The 25,894-nt window shown below is 43.6% G+C and overlaps 1 protein-coding gene across 1 annotated transcript in view; it reads left to right on the top strand.

Annotated features, from left to right (window-relative positions):
- Positions 1-25,894, top strand: part of VPS13A (vacuolar protein sorting 13 homolog A) — a 747,194-nt gene that overhangs the window by 667,934 nt on the left and 53,366 nt on the right. Inside the window, exons 57-64 of the mRNA XM_063913834.1 lie at positions 4,236-4,317; positions 6,879-6,948; positions 8,088-8,196; positions 9,569-9,682; positions 10,178-10,323; positions 10,417-10,498; positions 14,699-14,812; positions 22,191-22,266. Coding sequence (XP_063769904.1) covers positions 4,236-4,317; positions 6,879-6,948; positions 8,088-8,196; positions 9,569-9,682; positions 10,178-10,323; positions 10,417-10,498; positions 14,699-14,812; positions 22,191-22,266 — 793 coding nt within the window. The remainder of the gene's footprint in view (positions 1-4,235; positions 4,318-6,878; positions 6,949-8,087; positions 8,197-9,568; positions 9,683-10,177; positions 10,324-10,416; positions 10,499-14,698; positions 14,813-22,190; positions 22,267-25,894) is intronic.

The raw sequence follows: 25,894 nt of genomic DNA, 5'->3' as shown, positions 1-25,894 counted from the left end.
ATCCAGTCAGACAATGCCACGGCAGTGGCTTATATAAATCAACAGGGAGGCACTCGCTGTGCGGCAGCAATGCAGGAAGTAACACGGATTCTCGTCTGGCGAACTCCATCTTCAGGCTGTCTGCACAATTAATTTCAGGAGTCCTCAACTGGGAAGCAGACTTTCTCAGTCAACAGGATGTTGACGCCGGAGAGTGGTCTTTACACGAGCTTCATGGATGCGCTCACAGTCCCATGGACCTTTCTTCAGACCTATCTCTTCCCTTCAGTGTCTCTCCTTCCTGGAGTACATCGTTAGTTAAAGGAGGATGGCGGGACGCTTATCCTTGTGGCTCTGGCATGGCCCAGACGCCATTGGTTCACGGATCTTTATTGTCTCTCCATAGATGAGCCCTTCCTTCTGCTCTCCCAGGGGCCCTGTCTACATCCGGACCTGCCTCGCATTTTTTTGACGGCGTGGTTCTTGAAATATCCCTCCTAAGGGACAAAGGCTTTTCCAGGGTGGTGGTTCACACTATGCTTCTGGCTCAGAAACCAGCCTCAGCGCATATATATTACTGTATCTGGCACTCCTACATTCAGTGGTGTGCTCATCGTAACTACAGTCCTAAAGTTCTTAGGATCCCTCGGAAGTTAGCCTTCTTACAGGCAAGCTTAGCCATGGGTCTTCGCCTGGCTTCCCCGAAGGTCCAGGTCTCGACCTTGTCAGTCTGGTTCCAGCAGAGGCTGGCTCCCTTGCCAGATGTGCGTATCTTCCTCCACGGAGTACTCCAGATACAGCCTCCATTCGTCCCTCCGGTTGCTCTCCTTGTTTTTTCAAGTCTTACAACAGACTCTTTTTGAACCATTGGAAACGGTGAACTTTAAGTGGTTTACCGGTAGGACTATCTTTCTACTGGCCATAGCTTCAGCCCGAAGAGTCTCTGACTTGAGAGCTCACTACTGTTGCTCCCCCTTTTTGATATTTCGCCAGGAACGGGCGGTCCTTCAGACGTGGATACCTACCTAAGTGTCCAAATTCCACATCAACGGACCAATTGTGGTACTGGCCTTCTAGGAGCCTGGTCTTTCACAAGAGGAAGCCTTGATGGATGTGGCCCTTGCTCTCAAGTTGTTTGTGGACCGTACTAGTTCTGTTCGGAAAACAGATTCCTTATTCATCCTCTATGATTCCCTCAAGTGGGGCTGGCCCACCAATAAGAAAACGTTGGCTCCGCATTACCATTTCACAGGCTTTCACGTAGCCTGATCTTCCCGTTCCAAGCATACTTTCCAACATGTCCCATTCCAGAAGGGACAAAATGTGCTTTACCTGTACTTGCCTCTTAATATATATTTGGCGTTACCTGTGTTGAATTATGTAATTGATCAGAAAGGTATTTCAACAGAGATGATTACAATCATTAATTAAGAGAGAAGTCCAGGTAGAGAGCATTTTGTCCATCCTGGAATGGGTCATGATGGGAGGTATGGTTTGTGTATATTAAATATAAACCAACGGTGTATATTAGATTTAAACTAATAGTTTAAGAATGCCTGGGTAATGTTTATAGCTCCACCTAATTGAGAGACAACTATTTTATAAAGTTTTCCTGTAGTGGATAAAGACAACATAAGCAAACTTAAAACACATAGAAAAATAAAATCTATAATTTATCTTGCAAAAATGCAATAGCAGCCGCCTCTGTACTACTTACACACTGGAGCAGGACTCAGGAGGACTCTGTGTGTGTGTGCGTGCGTGTGCGTGTGTGTGTGTGTGTGTGTGTGTGTGTGTCTCTCTCTAGACCCAAATACTATCATTAGATAACAGGTTACACTCAGGCGGAGAGGAGGAGAAGCTGGGATTCCTGGGTCACTTAGAGCTCTCTCCCCTCCTATCTTTCCTCTGGTCAAGAAGCTCCATCGGTATCTCATGAAACATGATACTCCTGTGTCTTTGCCTGTAATACAGACTATCCTGTTCACATTCTGGCAGCCTGGTTCTGTTGTGGCACTAAAGGGAGAGCTAGTGAAGTCAGTGTGCTCTGGCCAAGGGGCTCCTTGACGGAGGGGGCCCAGGGTACAGTATGCCCTGCGCCTCTTCCTTATTCTGGCTATGGATAGATAGATACAGCGGGTAAAATAAGTATTGAACACACCAATATTTTTCACAGTAAATATATTTGTAATGAAATTTTCACCAAATGTCTGCAACAACGCATGCTATCCACACATGCAAAGAAATCAAACCATAGATGTCCATAAATTAAGTTATGTATAATAACACAGAGAAAAAGTATTGCATGCGCTTACTGAAATTTATTTAATACTTTGTACAAAAGCCTTTGTTGGCAATGACAGTTTCAAGATGCCTCCTGTATGGAGAAACGGGTATTGGTCGTTGGGTCGACACAGCTTATGTCGACAGTCATTATGTCGACATGCATTAGGTCGACATGTCAAAAGGTCGACATGAGTTTTGTTTTTTTTTACTTTTTGTTGTTGTTTTCTTCGTAAATTGACGGGAATTGGCTCGCTTCCCCCGCCATGCTTCGGGCAAGGTGCCTCGCTCCGCTGCACTCGCTACAGGTTACTATTCCCATTCGTAGTCCACGTGGATCGTAAAGTATGAAAAAGTCCCAAAAATTTTTAACAATTTGAAAATCTCATGTCGACCTTTTGAACTGTCGACCTAGTACATGTCGACCTAGTGACCCTGTTGACCTAATGCATGTCGACCAATAGTGGTTAACCTAATGTCTGTTGACCTAAGTTCTGTCGACCTAATGACCGTATCCCGGAGAAGTAACAGCCGCATGCATTGATCAGGTGTGATTTGGGCCCATTCTTCCACACAGTCTTCAAATCTTGAAGGTTACGTGGATCTATGGTTTAATTTCTTTGCATGTGTGGATTGCATTGGTTGTTGCTGAAATTTGGTGAAAATTTCATTACAATAACCCCATTACCAATATATTTACTGAGAATAATGTCGATGTGTTCAATACTTATTTTACCCGCTGTATGTAAGTTTATGTTCTAAGGGACAGATATACAGTCTAAAGGGACAGATTTGTCAAAGTTTGGAGAGACATAAAGTACGAGCTAATCAGCTTCTAACTGCCATGTTACAGACTGGGTTTGAAAAAGACACTTAGGAGCCGATTGGTTGGTACATTATCTATTTCCACTTTATCTCTCCAAAATTTGATAAATTTGCCCGAAAAGCCTCGGAACACACGATCACTTTGCCAATTATCCTGCCAGAATGTTTTTGGACTGGTGGAAGAACACAAAGAGAACGTGCAAACTCCTTACAGATAGTACCTTGCTCAAATTGTACCCATGTCCCTCAAGCTGTGAGGTAGTATTGCTAACCACTATGCCATCTAGCCACCCATTCTTGCAATGGAGAGAGTTGAGCATCTCACATCTACTGGAAGAATGATTGTGATTATTATGGGGAATTAGTGAGAGATTTTATTTAGTCCTATGAAAATAAATTAAATTTAGCTTTAAATTACTATGCATGCAGCAGTCTCTCCATTTCCCCAAGGAAGTCACAGTTGCACTCCTCACTAAGTAGAGTAGGAGAGATACACGGTTTAGTTGGGCAACCAGTGTGTGTCACTCAGTATATGAGTAGCATTCAGCACTTCCTTTGACTATTCCCACTGCCACCAAGTTCCTCATACACCAAGGGAAAATGGAGTACAGTGACCAATCTGTGTGATTATAGATCGCTCAATTCCTTATTTGTGAGGGTCTGTAAACAATCTTCCAGCAGCTTAAATACTACCACTGTCCACACAGTGATCATACATGCACCACTGTGCAATGCCTCCTTCCCTGGGTGAGGATCCCTACCAGGTTTGGCTGGTACACTTATTGAGAAGTATATGTGGGGGATGCAGTCATTATACCGGCTTTCGGGATCCCAGCGTTCAGGAGGCCGATGCCGGAATCCCGACAGCCGGTGAAATATTGACACCAGGAATCCTGGGTATTTCCACCACGCCACCAACCGAGTGGGAATAGTACCCGCGGCATACGAATTGAGACACCGGGCCTGAAGCGTGGTGAGCCAATGAGGGGACTTGCTACCGAAATTCCGACAGATTGGATGCCGCTGTCAGTATAGTGACAGCTGGCATCCTGTCTGCCAGGATATCATATGTATCCCATATGTGGTTGTATAACTTTCTTACATGCACTTTTTTGCTATTCAAATTTTTTTTTTTTTTATTATGCCAGATACAAAATCAAATTCCTGGAGCCATATTCCCATTTGTGTTTTACCCTATAACTCCACCCAAGTCTGTAACCATGGAATCAGGTTAGTATATTCCTTGCAATGTTTGTGACTTGTGAACATTTGCAGTATCATTTATTTATTTATTGTGTCTGAAATTATTTCTAGTGTCCTAAAACTCATTTTTTCATTGTATGTATATAAAGCATGATGTTAGGTATACATGAAACCAAACTCAACGTATATTTTTAGAAATGATCCATTGTGGTAAAATATATAATTTAGTCTTACAATGACATTCTACTGCAGCTTTATTAAGAGGTAAAGTATTAGTAGCACAGACTGTGTAATGGTTAGCATTACTGCTTCACACACTGAGGTCATGGGTTCATGAATAATATATATATATATAAAAAAAAATGTGTGTGTATGTATATGTATATATATATATATATATATATATATATATATATACCAGGTGATTCGGCGCTCTTCACACCGTCGTAAGGGGCGACGCCCCCTTAACCCTTGCACGCCCTTGTGGAGTATTACCTCCAATCATAATTGTGTGAGTGGTTAAATATTGCACTGTCCTCCCTTTGGCAGTGGCTCTCCCGGAGACTCGCACAGCAACCAAGCAGCCAGTCACTATTGTTAGCGCTGGTGTCCCAATGTGCCGCATTACAGGGAAGAATATGCACTCAATAGACTATAGCTCCCAGCAGCCCTTAGCGCCGGAATGCTTTAGCGCTAAGGGCTGCTGGGAGCTGTAGTTTATTTAGTGCATCTACTTCCCTGTAATGCGGTGCGTTGGGACACCGGCGCTAAAAATAGTGACTGGCTGGCAGAATTGACTGCCTCGCTGAATCAATGTAAAAGGTGAGAGTACTGTGCAGTGTCAGGGACACTGCACACCCACTGCACTGCACAGCACTGTCACCTTTTACATTAATTCAGCGTCCAGACATTACCCTCCGTGACATCACCCACTGTATCCGTTACATTAGCCATCTCGGGCTGTCAGGCCGCAGCCCAGGTGCTGTGTTGCGGAGTCAGGGCCTCTGGGAATCTGGGCGCGGCTGTGGCGGTGAGGCACTTCTGTGACATCATGCGCAGAGGAGGCTCCGGGGCTCAGAGAGTATGCGGCGCAGGGAGGGCTATGAAAGCCTTCCTCTATGCCAGTGCTAGGGAGTGGGGATTGTTGATGCCGGAGGGGGCAGGCAGACTGGCAGCAGGACATAGAATGCTGCGGTAAAAGGAATTTTTTTTCCCCTATCTACATCTCAGAGACTTGCTGCAGATGCAGTGGCATACCCTTCACTTGTACCTTTTTTTTTTTTATGGTCTGTACCGATTTTTGGCTCTCCAAACTTCCATTGAAAGTATTTGTAGTGATTTGTATGTGTAAATTGTTGGAGGGTATGTTGCTGCAGATGCATTGGGCCTATTTTGGGGTGTGGGCCTGGAGCTGCAGTTCCATCAGCCCCGTTGTTAATCCTGCTCTCTCTGGTAACACACAGCAGCCAAAGAGCAGTACCTCCCATTGTATGTAACCTGTGTGGTAGGGCGTTGCTCGCCCAATCAGCTGTGGGCTGGGTGTGATAGACCTGCTGCTAACCCAATGAGAGCGCCTAGCCACGCCCAGTGTTATACACACAGGCACAGAGTCACAGATCTGGGCTATTATATAGGAGATAGATATATATATATATATATATATATATATATATATAGCTATATATATATATATATATATATATATTTGTATAGCCCATGCTTTGTGTATTTTATATATATATATATATATATATATATATATATTTGTATAACCCGTGCTTTGCGTGGATTTCCCCCTGGTATTCCTGTTTCCTCCCACATTCTAAAAATAAACTGATAATTGGCTCCCGACAAAAAAATAACTCTAGAGTAAGTGTGTCCATGGGCAGATTAGATGGGCCAAGTGGAACTTTTATGCCATCAAGTTCTATGTATCTAGGTAACTCCCCGTTCTATTAAAGACATCTGGAGCTCCACATCTTAAGCACAGTATCTGTTCTTTCAAGTAGCACTTCCCCTCTTACACAGTAACACAGGTTTGACACGGGATACTGAACACTGTTTCAACCCATCTTACATCTCTTTATTCCCCTTTCACTCTGCACGCAGCTATTCCCGTGTCGACCCCTTTCCTACTGATCCTGTGTCAGCCCTGTAGAACAGTGTGTGTGTTATTAGAAATGGGCTCAGGCTCACAAATATGAGTACATAAAAAGTGGGTGGTGACTGCTCTATCAGTGGCATTGACCAGCCAACCAGCTTCCTTTTACAAGACCCGCGTCTAATAACCTGGGTTGCACTACTCACACTGAAGCCCTGGGTCGGACATGGAATAACCATTGTTGCAAACCGGGTAGCGGACACGGAACGCACAGCGCGACTTTCACACTAAGCCAGGAACCAAGTTGCTCTGGCTTACTCCTGTAATAACCCAGGATATCCATCTGGTGTAAAAGAGGTATTAGCTATAAACACTCCAATTGTTTAATGTATTTCAGTCCATGTTCTTGAAGCACAGAAAGCACTCTGTACTTTACATAGCTGTTTGTTGTATATAACATTAGATTTCATCCTAATTCTTATTGCAGAACCAAAACCTCTCACTGACGTGAGTATTGTGATGAGAAAAGCTGGACATTCGGAAATCTCCCGCGTAAAGTAAGTTGGCCTATTTACTGAAGTCTGACAGAAATGGAAAAAGGAAATAATTTCCAATATTGGGCCTGATTCACGGTTGTTAGCAAAGCAAAAAAGCACACAAATGGGTAAAGCCATGTTGCACTGCAGGCGGGGCAGATGTAACATGTAAGATATAGATTTGGGTGGGGTATATTGTTTCTCTGCAGGGTAAATTCTGGCATGTAGCCCACAATTGTCAGACAGCTTAATTTTGACACTGCAGTTCAGATTTCAGTATGAACACACCCCACCCAAATCTAACTCTTTCTGCACATCTGCCCCACCTGCCATACCTCATGATTTTGCCCATTTATGTCCTCTTTTGCTTTGCTAACAAACCTGAATCTGGCACATTGTGTGGAATTGGTGAAAAAAGCTAAATGGATGAACAAGGCCACGTGCTCTTGCTGGGCCAGATTCAGAGGTGGACGCAGTGCAGCTCGATGCTGCGTCTTCGGTAGCAGCAGATCTGACAGCATTTCCAAATGCTGCAGGTGGCTCTTTTTGTACAAAGACGCCCACTGCCAGCTTCTCTGATTCGCTGTTTGTGTCTGAAGACGCAGCATCAGATCAGCATTGCGAACATCGGCCAGGCCATCTGGTCACCTGAGCAACTCCCACACAACTAAGCTGCCGAGGCCAGGGAAGCTTTGTCCCGAAGACACAGCATTTGGCTTCAGCATGCCAACAAACACACTGTTGCTGCCACCCAAATGCCTTCGGCCTGTAAATGGCGACAAATGTTCACTGCGACTCTGGCACATTCAGTTCATGAACCAGGCCTTAAGCACACTATTTTGTGATGGTGACATCATGCTTTGTCTTTGTGTGGTAATGCAATGGGGTTTCTTTATTAATATAATAAATGCTGTAATATAGTAAAAAAATATTTTTACATAGTGTACATTTTATTTATTAGCCTCTGTTTTCTATTCAGTGATTGCATGATAGCAGCAAAAACAAGTTTGTAAAATTTTGAACTAGGGGTATTTTAATGTCATGGACATACTTAACAAGTCTCTTTTTTATTTCTTATTCATAATCCTTATCCAGTCATTTAAAAAAATATTATTGTAATATGTCTTTCTAATTCGCCAGTATGCTATTTTTGTTAACAGGTACTTCAAGGTTTTGATTCAGGAAATGGATCTACGGATAGATCTGGGGTATTTGTATGCCCTTGTTGATATCTTTACGCAGAGTGGAGATGTCCCTAAAGATCAAGCTGTAAGGCATAAAATGGGGATCATTTGCTATGTTACTTATGTCATGTTTTAGTTATTTACATATATTCAGTCAATTCAATAAAGTAAAAACACAGCTCCCTGACAGCTTGTATTAAATATATACTGATGTTGAGCTACATTGTTCTCAGGATGGGTGACTATAATATCCCCTAAAAGAAATGTATACTGCAAATCTATGCCTTTTTTCGATGCGCCAACGCTGTGATTTTAAAGCTATTTTTTCTATGTGACTATTATGGATTCAAATTGCTCTAATCTTCACTGTAGTGCTGGTTTCATGTACTACGCCATCAAGGCTTAGGTACTGCTAAGTTACTGATTATCTCTGTCCTGGCATATTATATATATATATATATATATATATATATATATATATGTATGTATGTATGTATGTATAGAGAGAGAGAGAGAGATGCATTTTAACCAGGACCTGTTTCTATTGGAACTTAAATAGTTTATTTGAGTATACACTGTTTTCAGCTTACTATAAAATAATGTTGCCTCTCAGGTTAAGTTATCAGCAAGTATCAAACCCAGTAATGTAATTACCTACTGTGTACTATTTCTCATTCCTCTATCCGCCTGCTGTACCACAGCAGTCTCGCCATTCTTTAATGATGTGAAGCTCTGAGTCTCTGTACACAATTGGGCCTGTGTTGCCCTGTGACTATTTACAGTAGTAAACTAAGTGCAGAGAAGTACATACCCTCTCCCAGTCCAGTGCAGTCATTTGTTTTTATTACATGTTGAGTATTCCCTATCCAAAATGCTTGGGACCAGAAGTAGTTTGGATATCAGATTTTTCCGTATTTTGAAATAATTGCATACCATAATGAGATATCATGGCGATGGGATCTAAGTCTAAGCACAGAATGCATTTATGTTACATATACACCTTATACACACAGCCAGAAGGACATTTTAGCCAATATTTTTAATAACTTTGTGCATTAAACAGTGTGTGTACATTCACACAATTCATTTGTGTCATATACACCTTATACACACAGCCTGAGGGTCATATAATACAATATGTTTAATAACTTTGTGTATTAAAGTTTGTGTACATTGAGCCATCAGAAAACAAAGGTTTCACTATCTCACTCAAAAAAATTCTGTATTTCGGAATATTTAGATATGGGATACTCAACCTGTACTGTTTTACTCCAGTGACAGGTACTTTTTAAGGACAATGGAAATATCTGAAACACCCTATTTATGGCGCAACCCTTATTTACTGCTACAGTATGTTGTCTATAAGTGCACATGCATCAGGCATTGTTACATTGTCTGTATCAGTGAGCCTTCTGTTTTTTACTTATTGTGGTAATCATAATAATCTATTTCAATAGGTTGAACTTTTTAAAAAAGATGTGGAGTCTCTGCAAGCAGAACTGAGCACAGTGTCTTCAATAAGCATCTCCCAGCTCAGCCTCTATGAAAATTTCCACATTTCTCCTATAAAGGTAATTGAGCACCTTTAAGAACCAGCTTGTCTGAATTAGTCTTACAATACAGATATAGCACAGGTGACATTGCCTTGTAATGTTGGGTGAATGTGCAGTCACTGTGTAAACTAATGGCTCCCAAACCAGGGCACTGCAGAGAACATGCAGGGGTCCAGTCTCAAATATTTGAGCAGGCTTATTTTTAGGCTTGGGTTTGCACTGCCTTTTGCCTTATACTCCTTTCACACTGCACCTTGGCCCTGGGATATTGCCGGGGTAATGGAGCTCTTGTGTCGGTATGAAAGGGTTGACAGATGAGCATGTTGACAATTACACACTCACCGAGTTTTTTATTGCTGGGTGACTATGTGCTCAGCAGTAGAAAACAATGTAACATGAGTTAGCGTGCTACATCTGTATATTTGATATTGTACAGGTCCGATATACAGTAGGCTGATTGTATAATATGTATTTTGCGTATGTAACGCTATTGTCATCTTATGCCCCCTAAAGCTACACTTGAGCTTTTCCCTAAGTACTGCAGGAGATGATGGGAATAAAGAACTTCGAGATAAGGAGCTGATCCCAGTACAGTCGTTAAACCTCCTGCTAAAGAGTATTGGTGCCACCCTGACTGATGTGCAAGATGTGGTTTTCAAGTATGTGCTTCTTGTCTGTATGTGCTTCATGTCTGTATGATGACGTGTGCATGTAATAAAAGTGATTGTTGTTCATCATTCATGTATTTGTAGATTGGCTTACTTTGACATTCAGAACCAAGTTTACTCTAGACAAGAGCTGCAGACGGAAGTCATAAGACATTATTCAAGACAAGTGAGTGTATATTGATATACTGCAGATAATGGGATTTCCTTCCCTTATACACTTTCACCACCACAGGCATAATAGTTACAGCCACATGCTACCAGTTGTGACAACCACAATTGTTTGTTTAAATTGAATGAAAGTATTCAGCATCACGTTGCAGGAACGATCTGATGTCCTTCCCATTGTCTACAAGGTTCTGCAGTCTGAGAAACCCTAAGGGGCAGATTCAATTAGCCATACACTAGGTGGCACAATTTTTCACTTGCGGCAAAAACCGTGTCTTTAGAAGATTGTGTTAAGTTAATGTGAATTTCAGCAGGAGAAATCGCTGCATTTAATGTGCACTTCCAGAGTTGGTGATAACTTTTTACAGTTCGTATATTACTCTAAACATACAGTATATAGTGCAGTGCCTCTGGTACACCCCTCCTAATGAATAATCATGTATTTAAAAGTGTTTAAATAGTAAAGTATGCCAAGAAGACATGTGGTAATCACTGAAAAGAAGAGAGATGCATGTACTGTAATTATGTGGGACATATACTGTATGTTGTTGCGTTATTCAGGGTCCATAGGCTCCACAGGGTTATGGTTTTTATTTTTAACTTGCAGACACTTACAAAATGCAATAGATACATTTGAATGTTCCTAAAATTAATCTAAATACTTTTTATTATCTGAAATATACAAATAATTTATTAATAGACGTTATAACATTCAACCGTGTGGCACCATGTAACAGCCTCCCTTACTGTCATTATGGCCACTTGACTTGTAGGTTCAGTATAATGGCCCTCATTCCGAGTTGTTCTCTCGTTATTTTCCTTCGCATCGGTGCGATTTTCCACTAACTGCGCATGCGCAATGTTCGCACTGCGGCTGCGTCAAGTAAATTTGCTAAGAAGTTAGGTATTTTACTCACGGCATTACGAGGTTTTTTCATCGTTCTGGTGATCGGAGCGTGATTGACAGGAAGTGGGTGTTTCTGGGCGGAAACTGTCCGTTTTATGGGTGTGTGTGGAAAAACGCTGGCGTTTCTGGAAAAAACGCGGGAGTGGCTGAAGAAACGGGGGAGTGGCTGGGCGAACGCTGGGTGTGTTTGTGACGTCAAACCAGGAACGAAACTTACTGAACTGATCGCAGTGTAGGAGTAAGTCTCGAGCTACTTAGTAACTGCTAAGAAATGTCTATTCGCAATTTTGCAAATCTTTCGTTCGCAATTCTGCTATGCTAAGATACACTCCCAGAGGGCGGCGGCTTAGCGTGTGCAATGCTGCTAAAAGCAGCTAGCGAGCGAACAACTCGGAATGAGGGCCCATATCCCCACTTTTTCATGTACTTCACACAGATCAGACACTGCAGTGTTAACACGTGATACCCGCGCCTTGACGTTTTTAATTGAATTGCTATTCTAATTTTATTGGCAAAAGTATTACTTGATATGTTTGGATTATTGAAACGTGACTTCACAGTAAGGAGCTCGCAGCTAATTGAATCTGTCCTTTGCGTGCAGTCATAAATAACTAATTAGGGTATTGGAGAGAGATAAAGTGGACAGAGATAAAGTACCAGCCAATCAGCTCTGCATTGTCATTTTCCAAACACAGCCTGTAACATGGCAGTTAGGAGCTGATTGGCTGCCACTTTATCTCCATCCACTTTATCTCTCTCCAAGGCTTAGGGCCTAATTCAGAGTTAATCGCAGCAGCAAATGTGTTAGCAGTTTGGCAAAACCATGTACACTGCAGGGGGGACAGATATAACATTTGCAGAGAGAGTTAGATTTGGGTGAGTTATATTCATACTTGCAGACTTCTAGGCTGCTCTCTCCGGGGGAGAGCAGCCAGGTCGGCTCAGCAGGGGAGCGGGCAGTGAGGTTACGTCCAGAGGGGGGCAGTCCAGAGGCGGGACGGGGGCGTGGCTGTGGGAACGCGTCATGTAAGCCACGCCCCCTGCTGTGCAATGCAGCTATTACCGGCGTGGCTATGATGACGCGATTCAACAAGAATCGCGTCATCTCCTACCCGGACCGCCCAATTTACTCGCTAAGTGGGCGGCCGGGCAGAGAGGACCCCTGAAATCGGGAGACCTGCCTGCTCTTCTGGGGGGCAGGGAGGGTCACACGATTTTCGGGAGCCTCCCGGCTATTCCGGGAGAGTAGGCAAGTATGGTTATATTGTTTCTGTCAGGGTAAATACTGGCTGCTTTATTTTTACACTGCAATTTAGATTTCAATTTGAACACACCACACCCAAATCTAACTCTCGCTACACATGTAATATCTGCCTCCCCTGCAGTGCACATGGGGGGTCATTCCGAGTTGTTCGCTCGTTATTTTTTTCTCGCAACGGAGCGAATAGTCGCTAATGCGCATGCGCAATGTCCGAAGTGCGACTGCGCCAAGTAAATTTGCTATGCAGTTAGGTATTTTACTCACGGCATTACAAGGTTTTTTCTTCGTTCTGGTGATCGTAATGTGATTGACAGGAAGTGGGTGTTTCTGGGCGGAAACTGGCCGTTTTATGGGTGTGTGTGAAAAAACGCTACCGTTTCTGGGAAAAACGCGGGAGTGGCTGGAGAAACGGAGGAGTGTCTGGGCGAACGCTGGGTGTGTTTGTGACGTCAAACCAGGAACGAAACTGGCTGAACTGATCGCAGATGCCGAGTAAGTGTGGAGCTACTCAGAAACTGCTAAGAACTGTCTATTCGTAATTCTGCTAATCTTTCGTTCGCAATTTTGATAAGCTAAGATTCACTCCCAGTAGGCGGCGGCTTAGCGTGTGCAAAGCTGCTAAAAGCAGCTGGCGAGCGAACAACTCGGAATGACCCCCATAGTTTTGCCCATTAGTTAACAAATTTGCTGCTGCGATCAGATCTGAATTAGGCCCTTAGTACAGTAGATCACTAAGTGCAGTGTGCTGTGGTACAGCAAGAGTACAGTCATGAACAGAGATATATCCATTGTCAAGACCAGCAGGGAGCTCATGGTGACTCTTCTCCTCCTCCTCCAGTCCTCTCTCGCTCACCAGCGGGCCTCCGTTGAGGCAACATTGCAACGTAATTACACAGTATTATGTCTGCAACTTTGTCAGAAACGTGGGCAGGGAGTCAGAATCCTTTGCTCCAAGGGCTTCTCTCTGTTCAGCCAAGCACAGACTTTGTTACCAGGGCAATGGTAAAGGCGGTACCCTCCCCCCCACAGTAGTTACACCTCTGTTTTTGGAGTAAAAGGGCAACATTCTATGAGCCAGTTCATATTGCCTGTCACCTTTATAGAGACAGGGATAGGCAGATCCTGCTCCTGAGTGACTTTTATTGATGTATCCAGTAGTGTAAATAAAATTGGCCAGCCATCTGGGGGGTAAAAAGTCAACGAACACATTGGTATGACAAATCAGATTATATGTATTGTGAGGTCCTGTCTCTTCATAAAGAGCCTTATGTCAGAAGAACCCTTTAAAAAAAGAATATACATAATGCTCTTTTAATCCAGGTGTACATGTGTGAAGTAAACCAGATACAATTTATACAGAAATGTCTAGCAATAAATCACTACATGAACAGTGCGCAGTACACAAATTATGGCAGGTACCAAACTGTGCGGCTACAACATTTATATAAATATATTTCATTTGATCCAAATATGCGCAATTTCCACATCCTCAATTAAAAAACGTAATTAAAAAAGTTAGGCAGTCACTAGGTCGACACCATATGGTCGACATGCATTCGGTCGACCTGTGAAAGGTCGACATACACATAGTTGACATGATTATTATTTTTTTATTATTTTTTTTACTTCAACTTTTACATACTTGACCATCCACAAGGACTACGATTGGGAGTAGATACCTGTGCCGGGTGCAGCGGTAGAGAAGCAAGGCGGTGCAGTAATTTTGTGGTCCACGTTCTCAGATGGCGATAATGGCACAAAAAAAATATGCAAAAATGCTGCGTCAACATTTTACCATGTCGATCATTTTCCATGTTGATCATAGGGTGTCGTCCTAAGAATTGTAGACTTTTTACTGTAGATCTATTGATCCGTAACCCAACTGCTCATATGTATTTGAAAAAATAAAGTATTGTTTTTGATAAAAAAAAAATATGCCATTTATTCTACAAAATTAAATGTATTTAAAGAATGATGAAGGATTTTACAAATGAAAACAATATGTAATCTCAAGTTATTATTTTACTTTGTAGGCTATTAAGCAAATGTATGTTCTTGTTCTTGGCCTCGATGTGCTGGGGAATCCCTTTGGCCTATTTCGAGATTTGTCTGAAGGTGTGGAGGCATTTTTCTATGAACCGTACCAGGTAATGGCTGTTATTCTGACATAGTCATTTTAGCTGCTGGTATCCTACAGCATTTAAATATATTCACTCATTGCATGCTAAATCCGATAAATAATTGACAGTGGTAGCAGTGTATAAATGTATTGCTATTTGTATGCTCATTTATAACCACGGTGCACATAACATGGACCCATAACAGCCAGTGAGCCGTTTGTTGTTATTACTCTGAAGTGTAGTGCGGACATTACTTGTCTGTCATTTACTCTTTCTAAAATGTAACTGTTCATATAACATATAATAAAACATATATAACATATAATAAAACTGTAAGGGTGGTGTATGTACATAGCTATTTTTTTGTTGAGAAAAATTATTTCTAGGGACTGTTTATGAACTATTGAGACACAAAAAATGGTAATTGTTGTCTGTGTGTTCGTTCCTACATCACGCAAAAACTACTGGATGAATTTGAATTGGGTTTTCACTGTTATATAGCTTAGTGTCCTAGAAAGAAGCTGAGGTATATTTGATCTCAATGTGACATCAGGGAGAGGAGCATTAAAGGAAAAACCTGGTTTTGCCTTGTAAATGATTGCTGCTTTAAAAAACTGGGCAGACTCGAAGAGAGTCCCACAACTCGGAGGATTTTACATTTAGCCTTGAGTCTCTGAATCTGTATATGAAGTGTTTTTATGTATCAGCCGCAGCTTTTTTCCAATACAGGTACTATTGTGCTCTGTATACACACGCAGTCATACACAATATACAAGTGTTGCATATAAAAATAATCAGCACAGTCCCCTTGTGCGTCCTAGTGGCACTGCGTTGCGACTAAGATGCATTTGTGGCAAAAAAAGACACCCAACGTTAGCAGAGTTGCACGGGACCTGGCGGCTTATTCATAGCAGATATCTATGGCGAATGGAGGCTAGATGTGAGGACACATCTGTACACAGAATAGAGAACTTTCTCCTCCAATGAGTTGTGACGACAAGCATTATAGTTTCAGCTGGTATCCTTTACAGCATACAGTGCCATCTGCTTCCCCATACACTAACCAGTTTTACAAATTGCATTATTTCTCTGACGTCCTAGTGGATGCTGGGAACTCCGTAAGGACCATGGGGAATAGCGGGCTCCGAAGGAGACTGGGCACTCTAAGAAAGAATTAGGACTACCTGGTGTGCACTGGCTCCTCCCTCTATGCCCCTCCTCCAGACCTCAGTTAGAATCTGTGCCCGGCTCGAGCTGGATGCACACTAGGGGCTCTCCTGAGCTTCTAGAAAAGAAAGTATATTTAGGTTTTTTATTTTCAGTGAGATCTGCTGGCAACAGACTCACTGCTACGAGGGACTTAGGGGAGAGAAGCGAACCTACCTGCTTGCAGCTAGCTTGGGCTTCTAGGCTACTGGACACCATTAGCTCCAGAGGGATCGAACACAGGCCCAGCCTCGGTCGTCCGGAGCCGCGCCGCCGTCCCCCTTGCAGAGCCAGAAGCAAGAAGAACGTCCAGGAAATCGGCGGCTGAAGACTCCGGTCTTCATTAAGGTAGCGCACAGCACTGCAGCTGTGCGCCATTGCTCCCCATGCACACCTCACACTCCGGTCACTGATGGGTGCAGGGCGCTGGGGGGGGGCGGGGGGCGCCCTGGGCTGCATTAAGATTACCGTATATTGGCAAAAATACACATAATATAGTCATTAAGACTATATATGTGTAAAATCCCCTGCCATATATCCATAAAAAAAGCGGGAGAAGCACACTGGCGCCATTTCCTCTCACAGCTCCGCTGGAAGGACGCTCCCCAGGCTCTCCCCTGCAGTTTCCAGGCTCAATAGGGTAAAAAAGAGAGGGGGGGCACTAAATTTAGGTGCAAATACTATATATATAGCTGCTATAGGGTAAAATCACTCATTATAGTGTACATCCCTGTGATTTATAGCGCTGTGGTGTGTGCTGGCATACTCTCTCTGTCTCCCCAAAGGACTTTGTGGGGTCCTGTCCTCAGTCAGAGCATTCCCTGTGTGTGTGCGGTGTGTCGGTACGGCTGTGTCGACATGTTTGATGAGGAGGCTTATGTGGAGGCGGAGCAGGTGCCGATAAATGTGATGTCACCCCCTGCGGGGTCGACACCTGAGTGGATGGATATGTGGAAGGAATTACGTGACAGTGTCAACTCCTTACATAAGAGGTTTGATGACATAGCAGATGTGGGACAGCCGGCTTCTCAGTCCGTGCCTGCCCAGGCGTCTCAAAAGCCATCAGGGGCTCAAAAACGCCCGCTACCTCAGATGCAGACACAGATGTCGACATGGATACTGACTCCAGTGTCGACGACGATGAGACTAGTGTACATTCCAATAGGGCCATCCGTTACATGATTACGGCAATGAAAAATGTGTTGCACATTTCTGACATTAACCCTGGTACCACAAAAAAGGGTATTATGTTTGGGGAGAAAAAGCAACCTGTGGTTTTTCCCCCTTCTGAAGAATTAAATGAAGTGTGTGATGAAGCGTGGGTTTCCCCCGATAAGAAACTGGTAATTTCCAAAAAGTTACTAAGGGCGTACCCTTTCCCGCCAGAGGATTGGATACGTTGGGAGACATCCCCTAGGGTGGATAAAGCGCTCACACGCTTGTCAAAGAAGGTGGCACTACCGTCTCCGGATACGGCCGCCCTAAAGGAGCCTGCGGATAGAAAGCAGGAGGCTATCCTGAAGTCTGTATATACACACTCAGGTATTATACTGAGACTGGCTATTGCTTCAGCATGGATGTGCAGTGCTGCAGCTGCGTGGTCAGATTCCCTGTCTGATAACATTGATACCCTTGACAGGGACACTATATTGCTAACTGTAAAGCATATTAAAGACGTACTCTTATACATGAGAGATGCACAGAGGGATATTTGCCAACTGGCATCTAGAATAAATGCAATGTCCATTTCTGCCAGGAGAGTATTATGGACTCGTCAGTGGACAGGTGATGCGGATTCTAAAAGGCACATGGAGGTTTTGCCTTACAAGGGTGAGGAATTGTTTGGGGATGGTCTCTCGGACCTCGTTTCCACAGCGACGGCTGGGAAGTCGACATTTTTACCCCATGTTCCCTCACAGCCAAAGAAAGCACCGTATTATCAGGTACAGTCCTTTCGGCCCCAGAAAGGCAAGCGGGTTAAAGGCGCGTCCTTTCTGCCCAGAGGCAGAGGTAGGGGGAAAAAGCTGCACCAAACAGCAAGTTCCCAGGAACAAAAGTCCTCTCCCGCTTCCTCTAAGTCCACCGCATGACGCTGGGGCTCCACAGGTGGAGCCAGGTGCGGTGGGGGCCCGTCTCCGGAACTTCAACGACCAGTGGGTTCGCTCACGCGTGGATCCCTGGATTCTACAAGTGGTATCTCAGGGGTACCAGCTGGAATTCGAGACGTCTCCCCCTCGCCGTTTCCTCAAATCAGCCTTGCCAACTACTCCCCCAGACAGGGAGGCGGTGCTGGAGGCGATTCACAAGCTGTACTCCCAGCAGGTGATAACCAAAGTACCCCTCCTTCAACAGGGACGGGGTTACTATTCCACAATGTTTGTGGTACCGAAACCGGACGGTTCGGTGAGACCCATTTTAAATTTGAAATCCTTGAACACTTATATAAGAAGGTTCAAGTTCAAAATGGAATCGCTCAGGGCGGTTATTGCAAGCCTGGACGAAGGGGATTACATGGTATCACTGGACATCAAGGATGCTTACCTGCATGTCCCCATTTACCCTCCTCACCAGGTGTACCTCAGATTTGTGGTACAGGACTGTCATTACCAATTCCAGACGTTGCCGTTTGGTCTGTCCACGGCACCGAGGGTATTTACCAAGGTAATGGCCGAAATGATGATACTCCTTCGAAAAAAGGGAGTTATAATTATCCCGTACTTGGACGATCTCCTTATAAAGGCGAGGTCCAGGGAACAGTTGTTGATCGGAGTAGCACTAGCTCGGGAAGTGCTACAACAGCACGGCTGGATCCTGAATATTCCAAAGTCGCAGCTGGTTCCTACAACGCGTCTACTGTTCCTGGGGATGGTTCTGGACACAGAACAGAAAAAGGTGTTTCTCCCGGAGGAGAAGGCCAAGGAATTGTCCTCTCTAGTCAGAGACCTCCTAAAACCAAAACAGGTGTCGGTGCACCACTGCACGCGAGTCCTGGGAAAGATGGTAGCTTCTTACGAAGCAATTCCATTCGGAAGGTTTCATGCAAGGATCTTTCAGTGGGATCTGTTGGACAAGTGGTCCGGATCGCATCTCCAGATGCATCGGCTGATAACCCTGTCTCCAAGGACCAGGGTGTCGCTGTTGTGGTGGCTGCAGAGTGCTCATCTTCTAGAGGGCCGCAGATTCGGCATACAGGACTGGGTCCTGGTGACCACGGATGCCAGCCTTCGAGGTTGGGGGGCAGTCACACAGGGAAGAAACTTCCATGGACTATGGACGAGTCAGGAGACTTCCCTACACATAAATATTCTGGAACTAAGGGCCATTTACAATGCCCTAAGTCAGGCAAGACCCCTGCTTCAACACCAGCCGGTGCTGATCCAGTCAGACAACATCACGGCGGTTGCCCATGTAAACCGTCAGGGCGGCACAAGAAGCAGGATGGCGATGGCAGAAGCCACAAGGATTTTCCGATGGGCGGAAAATCATGTGTTAGCACTGTCAGCAGTGTTCATTCCCGGAGTGGACAACTGGGAAGCAGACTTCCTCAGCAGGCACGACCTCCACTTGGGAGAGTGGGGACTTCATCCAGAAGTCTTCCAAATGATTGTACACCGTTGGGAAAGGCCACAGGTGGACATGATGGCGTCCCGCCTCAACAAAAAGCTAAAAAGATATTGCGCCAGGTCAAGGGACCCTCAGGCGATAGCTGTGGACGCTCTAGTGACACCGTGGGTGTACCAGTCGGTTTATGTGTTCCCTCCTCTGCCTCTCATACCCAAGGTACTGAGAATAATAAGAAGGAGAGGAGTAAGAACTATACTTGTGGTTCCGGATTGGCCAAGAAGAGCTTGGTACCCAGAACTTCAAGAAATGATCTCAGAGGACCCACGGCCTCTGCCGCTCAGACAGGACCTGCTGCAGCAGGGGCCCTGTCTGTTCCAAGACTTACCGCGGCTGCGTTTGACGGCATGGCGGTTGAACACCGGATCCTAAAAGAAAAGGGCATTCCGGAGGAAGTCATTCCTACGCTGATTAAAGCTAGGAAAGATGTGACCGTAAGACATTATCACCGCATATGGCGAAAATATGTTGCTTGGTGTGAGGCCAGGAAGGCCCCAACGGAGGAATTTCATCTCGGTCGATTTCTGCACTTCCTACAGTCAGGAGTGACTATGGGCCTAAAATTGGGTTCCATTAAGGTCCAGATCTCGGCTCTGTCGATTTTCTTCCAAAAAGAACTGGCTTCACTGCCTGAAGTTCAGACTTTTGTTAAAGGAGTGCTGCATATTCAGCCCCCTTTTGTGCCTCCAGTGGCACCGTGGGATCTCAACGTGGTGTTGGATTTCCTGAAGTCTCATTGGTTTGAGCCACTTAAAACCGTGGAGCTAAAATACCTCACGTGGAAAGTGGTCATGCTGTTGGCCTTGGCGTCGGCCAGGCGTGTATCAGAATTGGCGGCTTTGTCTTGTAAAAGCCCTTATCTGATTTTTCATATGGATAGGGCGGAATTGAGGACTCGTTCCCAATTCCTTCCTAAGGTGGTTTAAGCTTTTCATGTGAACCAACCTATTGTGGTGCCTGCGGCTACTCGGGACTTGGAGGATTCCAAGTTACTGGACGTAGTCAGGGCCCTGAAAATATATGTTTCCAGGACGGCTGGAGTCAGGAAAACTGACTCGCTATTTATCCTGTATGCACCCAACAAGCTGGGTGCTCCTGCTTCTAAGCAGACTATTGCTCGCTGGATCTGTAGCACGATTCAACTTGTACATTCTGCGGCAGGACTGCCGCATCCTAAATCTGTAAAGGCCCATTCCACGAGGAAAGTGGGCTCTTCTTGGGCGGCTGCCCGAGGGGTCTCGGCTTTACAACTTTGCCGAGCTGCTACTTGGTCGGGTTCAAACACATTTGCAAAATTCTACAAGTTTGATGCCCTGGCTGAGGAGGACCTTGAGTTTGCTCATTCGGTGCTGCAGAGTCATCCGCACTCTCCCGCCCGTTTGGGAGCTTTGGTATAATCCCCATGGTCCTTACGGAGTTCCCAGCATCCACTAGGACGTCAGAGAAAATAAGAATTTACTCACCAGTAATTCTATTTCTCGTAGTCCGTAGTGGATGCTGGGCGCCCATCCCAAGTGCGGATTGTCTGCAATACTTGTATATAGTTATTGCCTAACTAAAGGGTTATTGTTATGAGCCATCTGTTCGTGAGGCTCAGTTGTTGCTCATACTGTTAACTGGATATAGTATCACGAGTTGTACGGTGTGATTGGTGTGGCTGGTATGAGTCTTACCCGGGATTCCAAATCCCTTCCTTATTGTGTCAGCTCTTCCGGGCACAGTTTCCCTAACTGAGGTCTGGAGGAGGGGCATAGAGGGAGGAGCCAGTGCACACCAGGTAGTCCTAATTCTTTCTTAGAGTGCCCAGTCTCCTTCGGAGCCCGCTATTCCCCTTGGTCCTTACGGAGTGCTCAGCATCCACTACGGACTACGAGAAATAGAATTACTGGTGAGTAAATTCTTATTTTATGTCTAGCTGATGAAATGATGGGACATGCATGTAGCCTGATTTTCTACATTATGGGCATGTTGTTACACTGCAAGTGAAATATTGAAAGAGTTATGATCTCATACAACACAGCCCTGTATAAACAGCATGTACAGTAATTATTAGAACCAGATGAGTACTAATTGCAGTGGCAAGTATACAAAGTATAGCCATTTGTGGTTGTCATGTGAGCCCGTTTCTCCAGTGTTTCAGCTAGTACAGATAGCAGTCCCTTTTTTTGGTAACTATTAAAAGAAGCCTACATAACTACTAACCAAAGTTGGACACACAAGTTGATACTGGAAATTTGGTCCATGCGCTGTCATAACCATCATCTGACAGCATTTACATGCTACTGTGCTATCAGATTATTGATATCAGCCCTTTGTGATCCTTCTGCAAGGCCAGAGCACCGATTATTGATACTTGCAAATATGGCAACTTTCTTGCACTGACCGCGTAGCAAAAAAAGTTAGTATTGACCCACATTGCTGAGCAGAGACCTTTCTGATGCCCAGTATACTTATAGTGACTATAGCAAATGGGTAACTGTAAGCTTAGTAGACGCAAAGTCTTAATACAAGTGAAAATTCCTAGTGTGTAAGTGTGCATAGAATTTACTGGGTGTTCTGTTTTGTTGTACTCCCACAGGGTGCAATTCAAGGGCCTGAAGAGTTTGTAGAGGGAATGGCTCTGGGAGTAAAGGCCCTCGTGGGAGGAGCAGTAGGTAAGTTAAGTAAAAGAAAATAAAAATTCTTCCCTGCTGTTTGCTGCTAGATAAAATAACAATCCATATTATGCTCTTAGTATGTTAACAGGCTGATAAAGGGGGCTTAATCCTTCAGATGTTGTGTAATTGCATGAATATCTGTGTACATATTCTGTTTCACATAAAATGTATTGCCACTAAAAACATGGAGTAAGGTTGCCATTCATATGTAGAACCAAACACTGGTCAACACTATGCCTATAGTCAAGAATTTTTCAGTCTTTCTAGGGTAATTTGAGGGTGCTGATTCTGAATATGACATTGGTTTCCCAGATTGGCTCTACTTTTTGAGGTAATTGAGTACCCCAAGAAAAACAGTAAAACGCATATTAAGTTTTGGATATGCAGAACTGTGTAGCTTAGCATATACAAATTACTACAAATCACTTCAAAAGAAACTCAATATTTATTTGATGAAACAACATAAACATGGTAAACTTTTGACATTTATTGCTTTAAAAACCGCTGCTTGTATGATTTTCTTTTATAGAAGTGATTGTCACAGTTACGTTTATTGAAACCTTTAACATTGACAGCACAAAAATAGATCAGTCATCAAAGTGGTTTTTGGGTTCCCTCCACACCATAGGCACACTAAAGTTCAAACTTTTTTTGTTTCCATATGTCCACTGGTGAAGATTGTCTATGCAAGTTTTACAGACTTTGTGGGGAGCCCAGGGCTTATCTTGATCACCAAGCTTTATACCAAAATATGCAAGATAGGCTTGCTTCACAAGATCAGTGATGTCTTTTCTTTGCTTGAGGAATGTGTATTCGCCACAAATGTAACAAAATATATCAGGATAATTTAAGCAAGTTCTTCAAGATGAGCTCATGTTTGCCTGGAAAAACAACAAATTTTGCTCTTTAATGATGTTTGTGAACGAAGAAACAAGTAACTAAAAGTATCAGATGCAGTAAGTACACAATGAAGATCAAACCACAACTACTAATACAAGCAGGTCTAAAGCGCTTATAGGAAAAATGCAATTTCAGGGTATATGCAATATCTCAAAAAATAGAGCCAATCTGAGAAAACCAATGGCATGTTTGGAATCAGCATCCTCAAATAACCCTAAATTCATTTAAATATCCTTGACTATAGAATTTTTGTTGTTGTTGTTGAGCGGTGTAATCCATACCTTCCAAAATTTAGATGTAAAAATTCGATAAAGGGAGCGTGGCCATTTGTAGAGGGGGTGGGGCCATAGACAAAGGGGGCATGGCCACAGGTAAAGGGGGCGTGAGACGTGTCAGCGCCCACTCGTCTGTGGGACTGGTGGCTGTTCCTGGGGGCTGCTGGGGCTGCCAGGGAAGGGTGGAGGGAGCCTCCTGGCACTGCGCAGCGCTGCAGGAGTCCGTGTCCCCGCAACGCTGCAATACATATCCATACAGTCCCAACAGTCAGTACAGTCGGTACACCCCCGTTTTAGCCAGTACAGACCTTAAAAAAAAATGGTGCTGTACCGACTAAAACAGTACAGTTAGAGGGAATGCGGTTCCATTGCCAGCACTCGGGATCCCAGCTGTCAGGATATCATCGCCGGAATCCCGAACACTGACAATGCCGATAGCTAGCTTGAAAAAGTCCAAAAAACGAAACACTTGTCGGCGGCGCTATGGCCGCTACCTAGTCTCATCAATGTACTATATTTAAAGAATATCTTGTTATACAGACGGATCTAACATAATAATACAGGTTGAGTATCCCATATCCAAATATTCCGAAATACAGAATTTTTTTGAGTGAAAGTGATACCTTTGTTTTCTGATGGCTCAATGTACACAAACTTTGTTTAATACACAAAGTTATTAAAAATATTGTATTAAATGACCTCCAGGCTGTGTGTATAAGGTGTATATGAAACATAGATGAATTGTGTGAATGCACACACACTTTGTTTAATACACAAAGTTATTAAAAATGTTGGCCAAAATTACCTTCAGGCTGTGTGTATAAGGTGTATATGAAACATAAATGCATTCTGTGCTTAGACTTAGGTCACATCTCCATGATATCTCATTATGGTATGCAATTATTCCAAAATACGGAAAAATCCGATATCCAAAATACCTCTGGTCCCAAGCATTTTGGATATGGGATACTCAACCTGTAATGCATAATGCTGTTGTGCAATACTGCTGACAGGAGACATTTAATTTTGGAGTGTTAGGATAATCGAGTGGCCTCACTGAAAATTAATCAGAGAGCTGACTATTGCATACATTGATAAACTGAGTAAATACACATTTGATTATATAAATTAGCAGGTCCACTCAATTTTATATGACCATTACTATTGTGTTATCATAAATCAATTTCACAGTGTAAAAACTTAGTAGCTGCAGCATTTATTAATTGCCAAAACAGCCAGTCAATATTTGATGTCTGTGCCTCATATAGCTGCTAGCAATGAAATTCATATATAAGCAGCCCAATAATTACATGTGAACTCAGAGACAGGTGATACACTCAGTGACTCTATTGCACAGATACATTGGGGTCGATTCAATTCGGCAACAGATGAATAGCGCCGGGAATTAGCTCCCGACGCTATTCAATGCAGCTCCAGTTAAGTCGGCGATGGCCCGTTCTCGCTGACTAAACAGGTTGAATTGTCGGGAGAACGGGCATTCTCCGGCTTAACTCCCCTGCGCAAGGCTGATTCCCGACAGACTCAGCCTCGCGCCGGCCGCGCGGCAGCACTTTTGTCGGGGTTCTACTCTCATCCCCCGGGGATGAGAGAAGAATTCCCGACAATTGAGGGTCACTCGTCGATGTATTGAATAGCGCCGGGAGCTAATTCCCGGCGCTATTCATCTGTTGCCGAATTGAATCGACACCATTGTATTCATTTGTGAGCAGTACAGCTATTTGCTGAGAGTTGCATTTGTGTCCATCTGCAATAGATGAAACTACTGCTGGAGGGACTTCATAATAAATTACTACATAAAAGCAGCTTACATGCACATGCACTGAGAAACTGAATAATTTGCTAGAGCGTCTAACAGCTACATTGTACATATTTGTGAGCAATAAAGCTTTTTTGCTATAAACTATATTTGTATCCACCTGCAGCAGACGAAAACACTGCTGGAAGGACAATTTGACAAATTATTATATAAGAGTTGCTTATATGTACAGAGGGACTGAATAATCTATACTACTGTTGAAAATTATATGTGTATTTATTGCCAATAAATAAAGCTATCACTGAAAGGTTGCCATAACAAATAGTAGGCAATAACATCAGTATTACAGATATCATGTGATTACTGTATAACAGCTCAAATTGCTGCAAAACATTTAGTGACTCTGTTCAATAGTAACAAAGGTATTCATTTACAATAAAGGCAGTTACTGAAGAAGGGATACCACACTGAATAAATCCCCGAATATCAAATTTTGATTGTCTCAATGCAGGTGATTTACTCAGGAACTATATATTGATTTATTGTTGCAAATGGCATAACAGTGGCACTTAGTTTGGGGGCCATATCAGTCTAACTCTATATCATACTGTATGAGAACTAATCAATGTGATACATCTAGTGATGAGTCTAATCCCACATCATACTATATGAG

The sequence above is a fragment of the Pseudophryne corroboree genome, chromosome 1 (genome assembly GCF_028390025.1).
Source record: "Pseudophryne corroboree isolate aPseCor3 chromosome 1, aPseCor3.hap2, whole genome shotgun sequence".
Classification (NCBI taxonomy): Eukaryota; Metazoa; Chordata; class Amphibia; order Anura; family Myobatrachidae; genus Pseudophryne; species Pseudophryne corroboree.
This window is presented reverse-complemented; position numbering and strand designations above follow the sequence as displayed.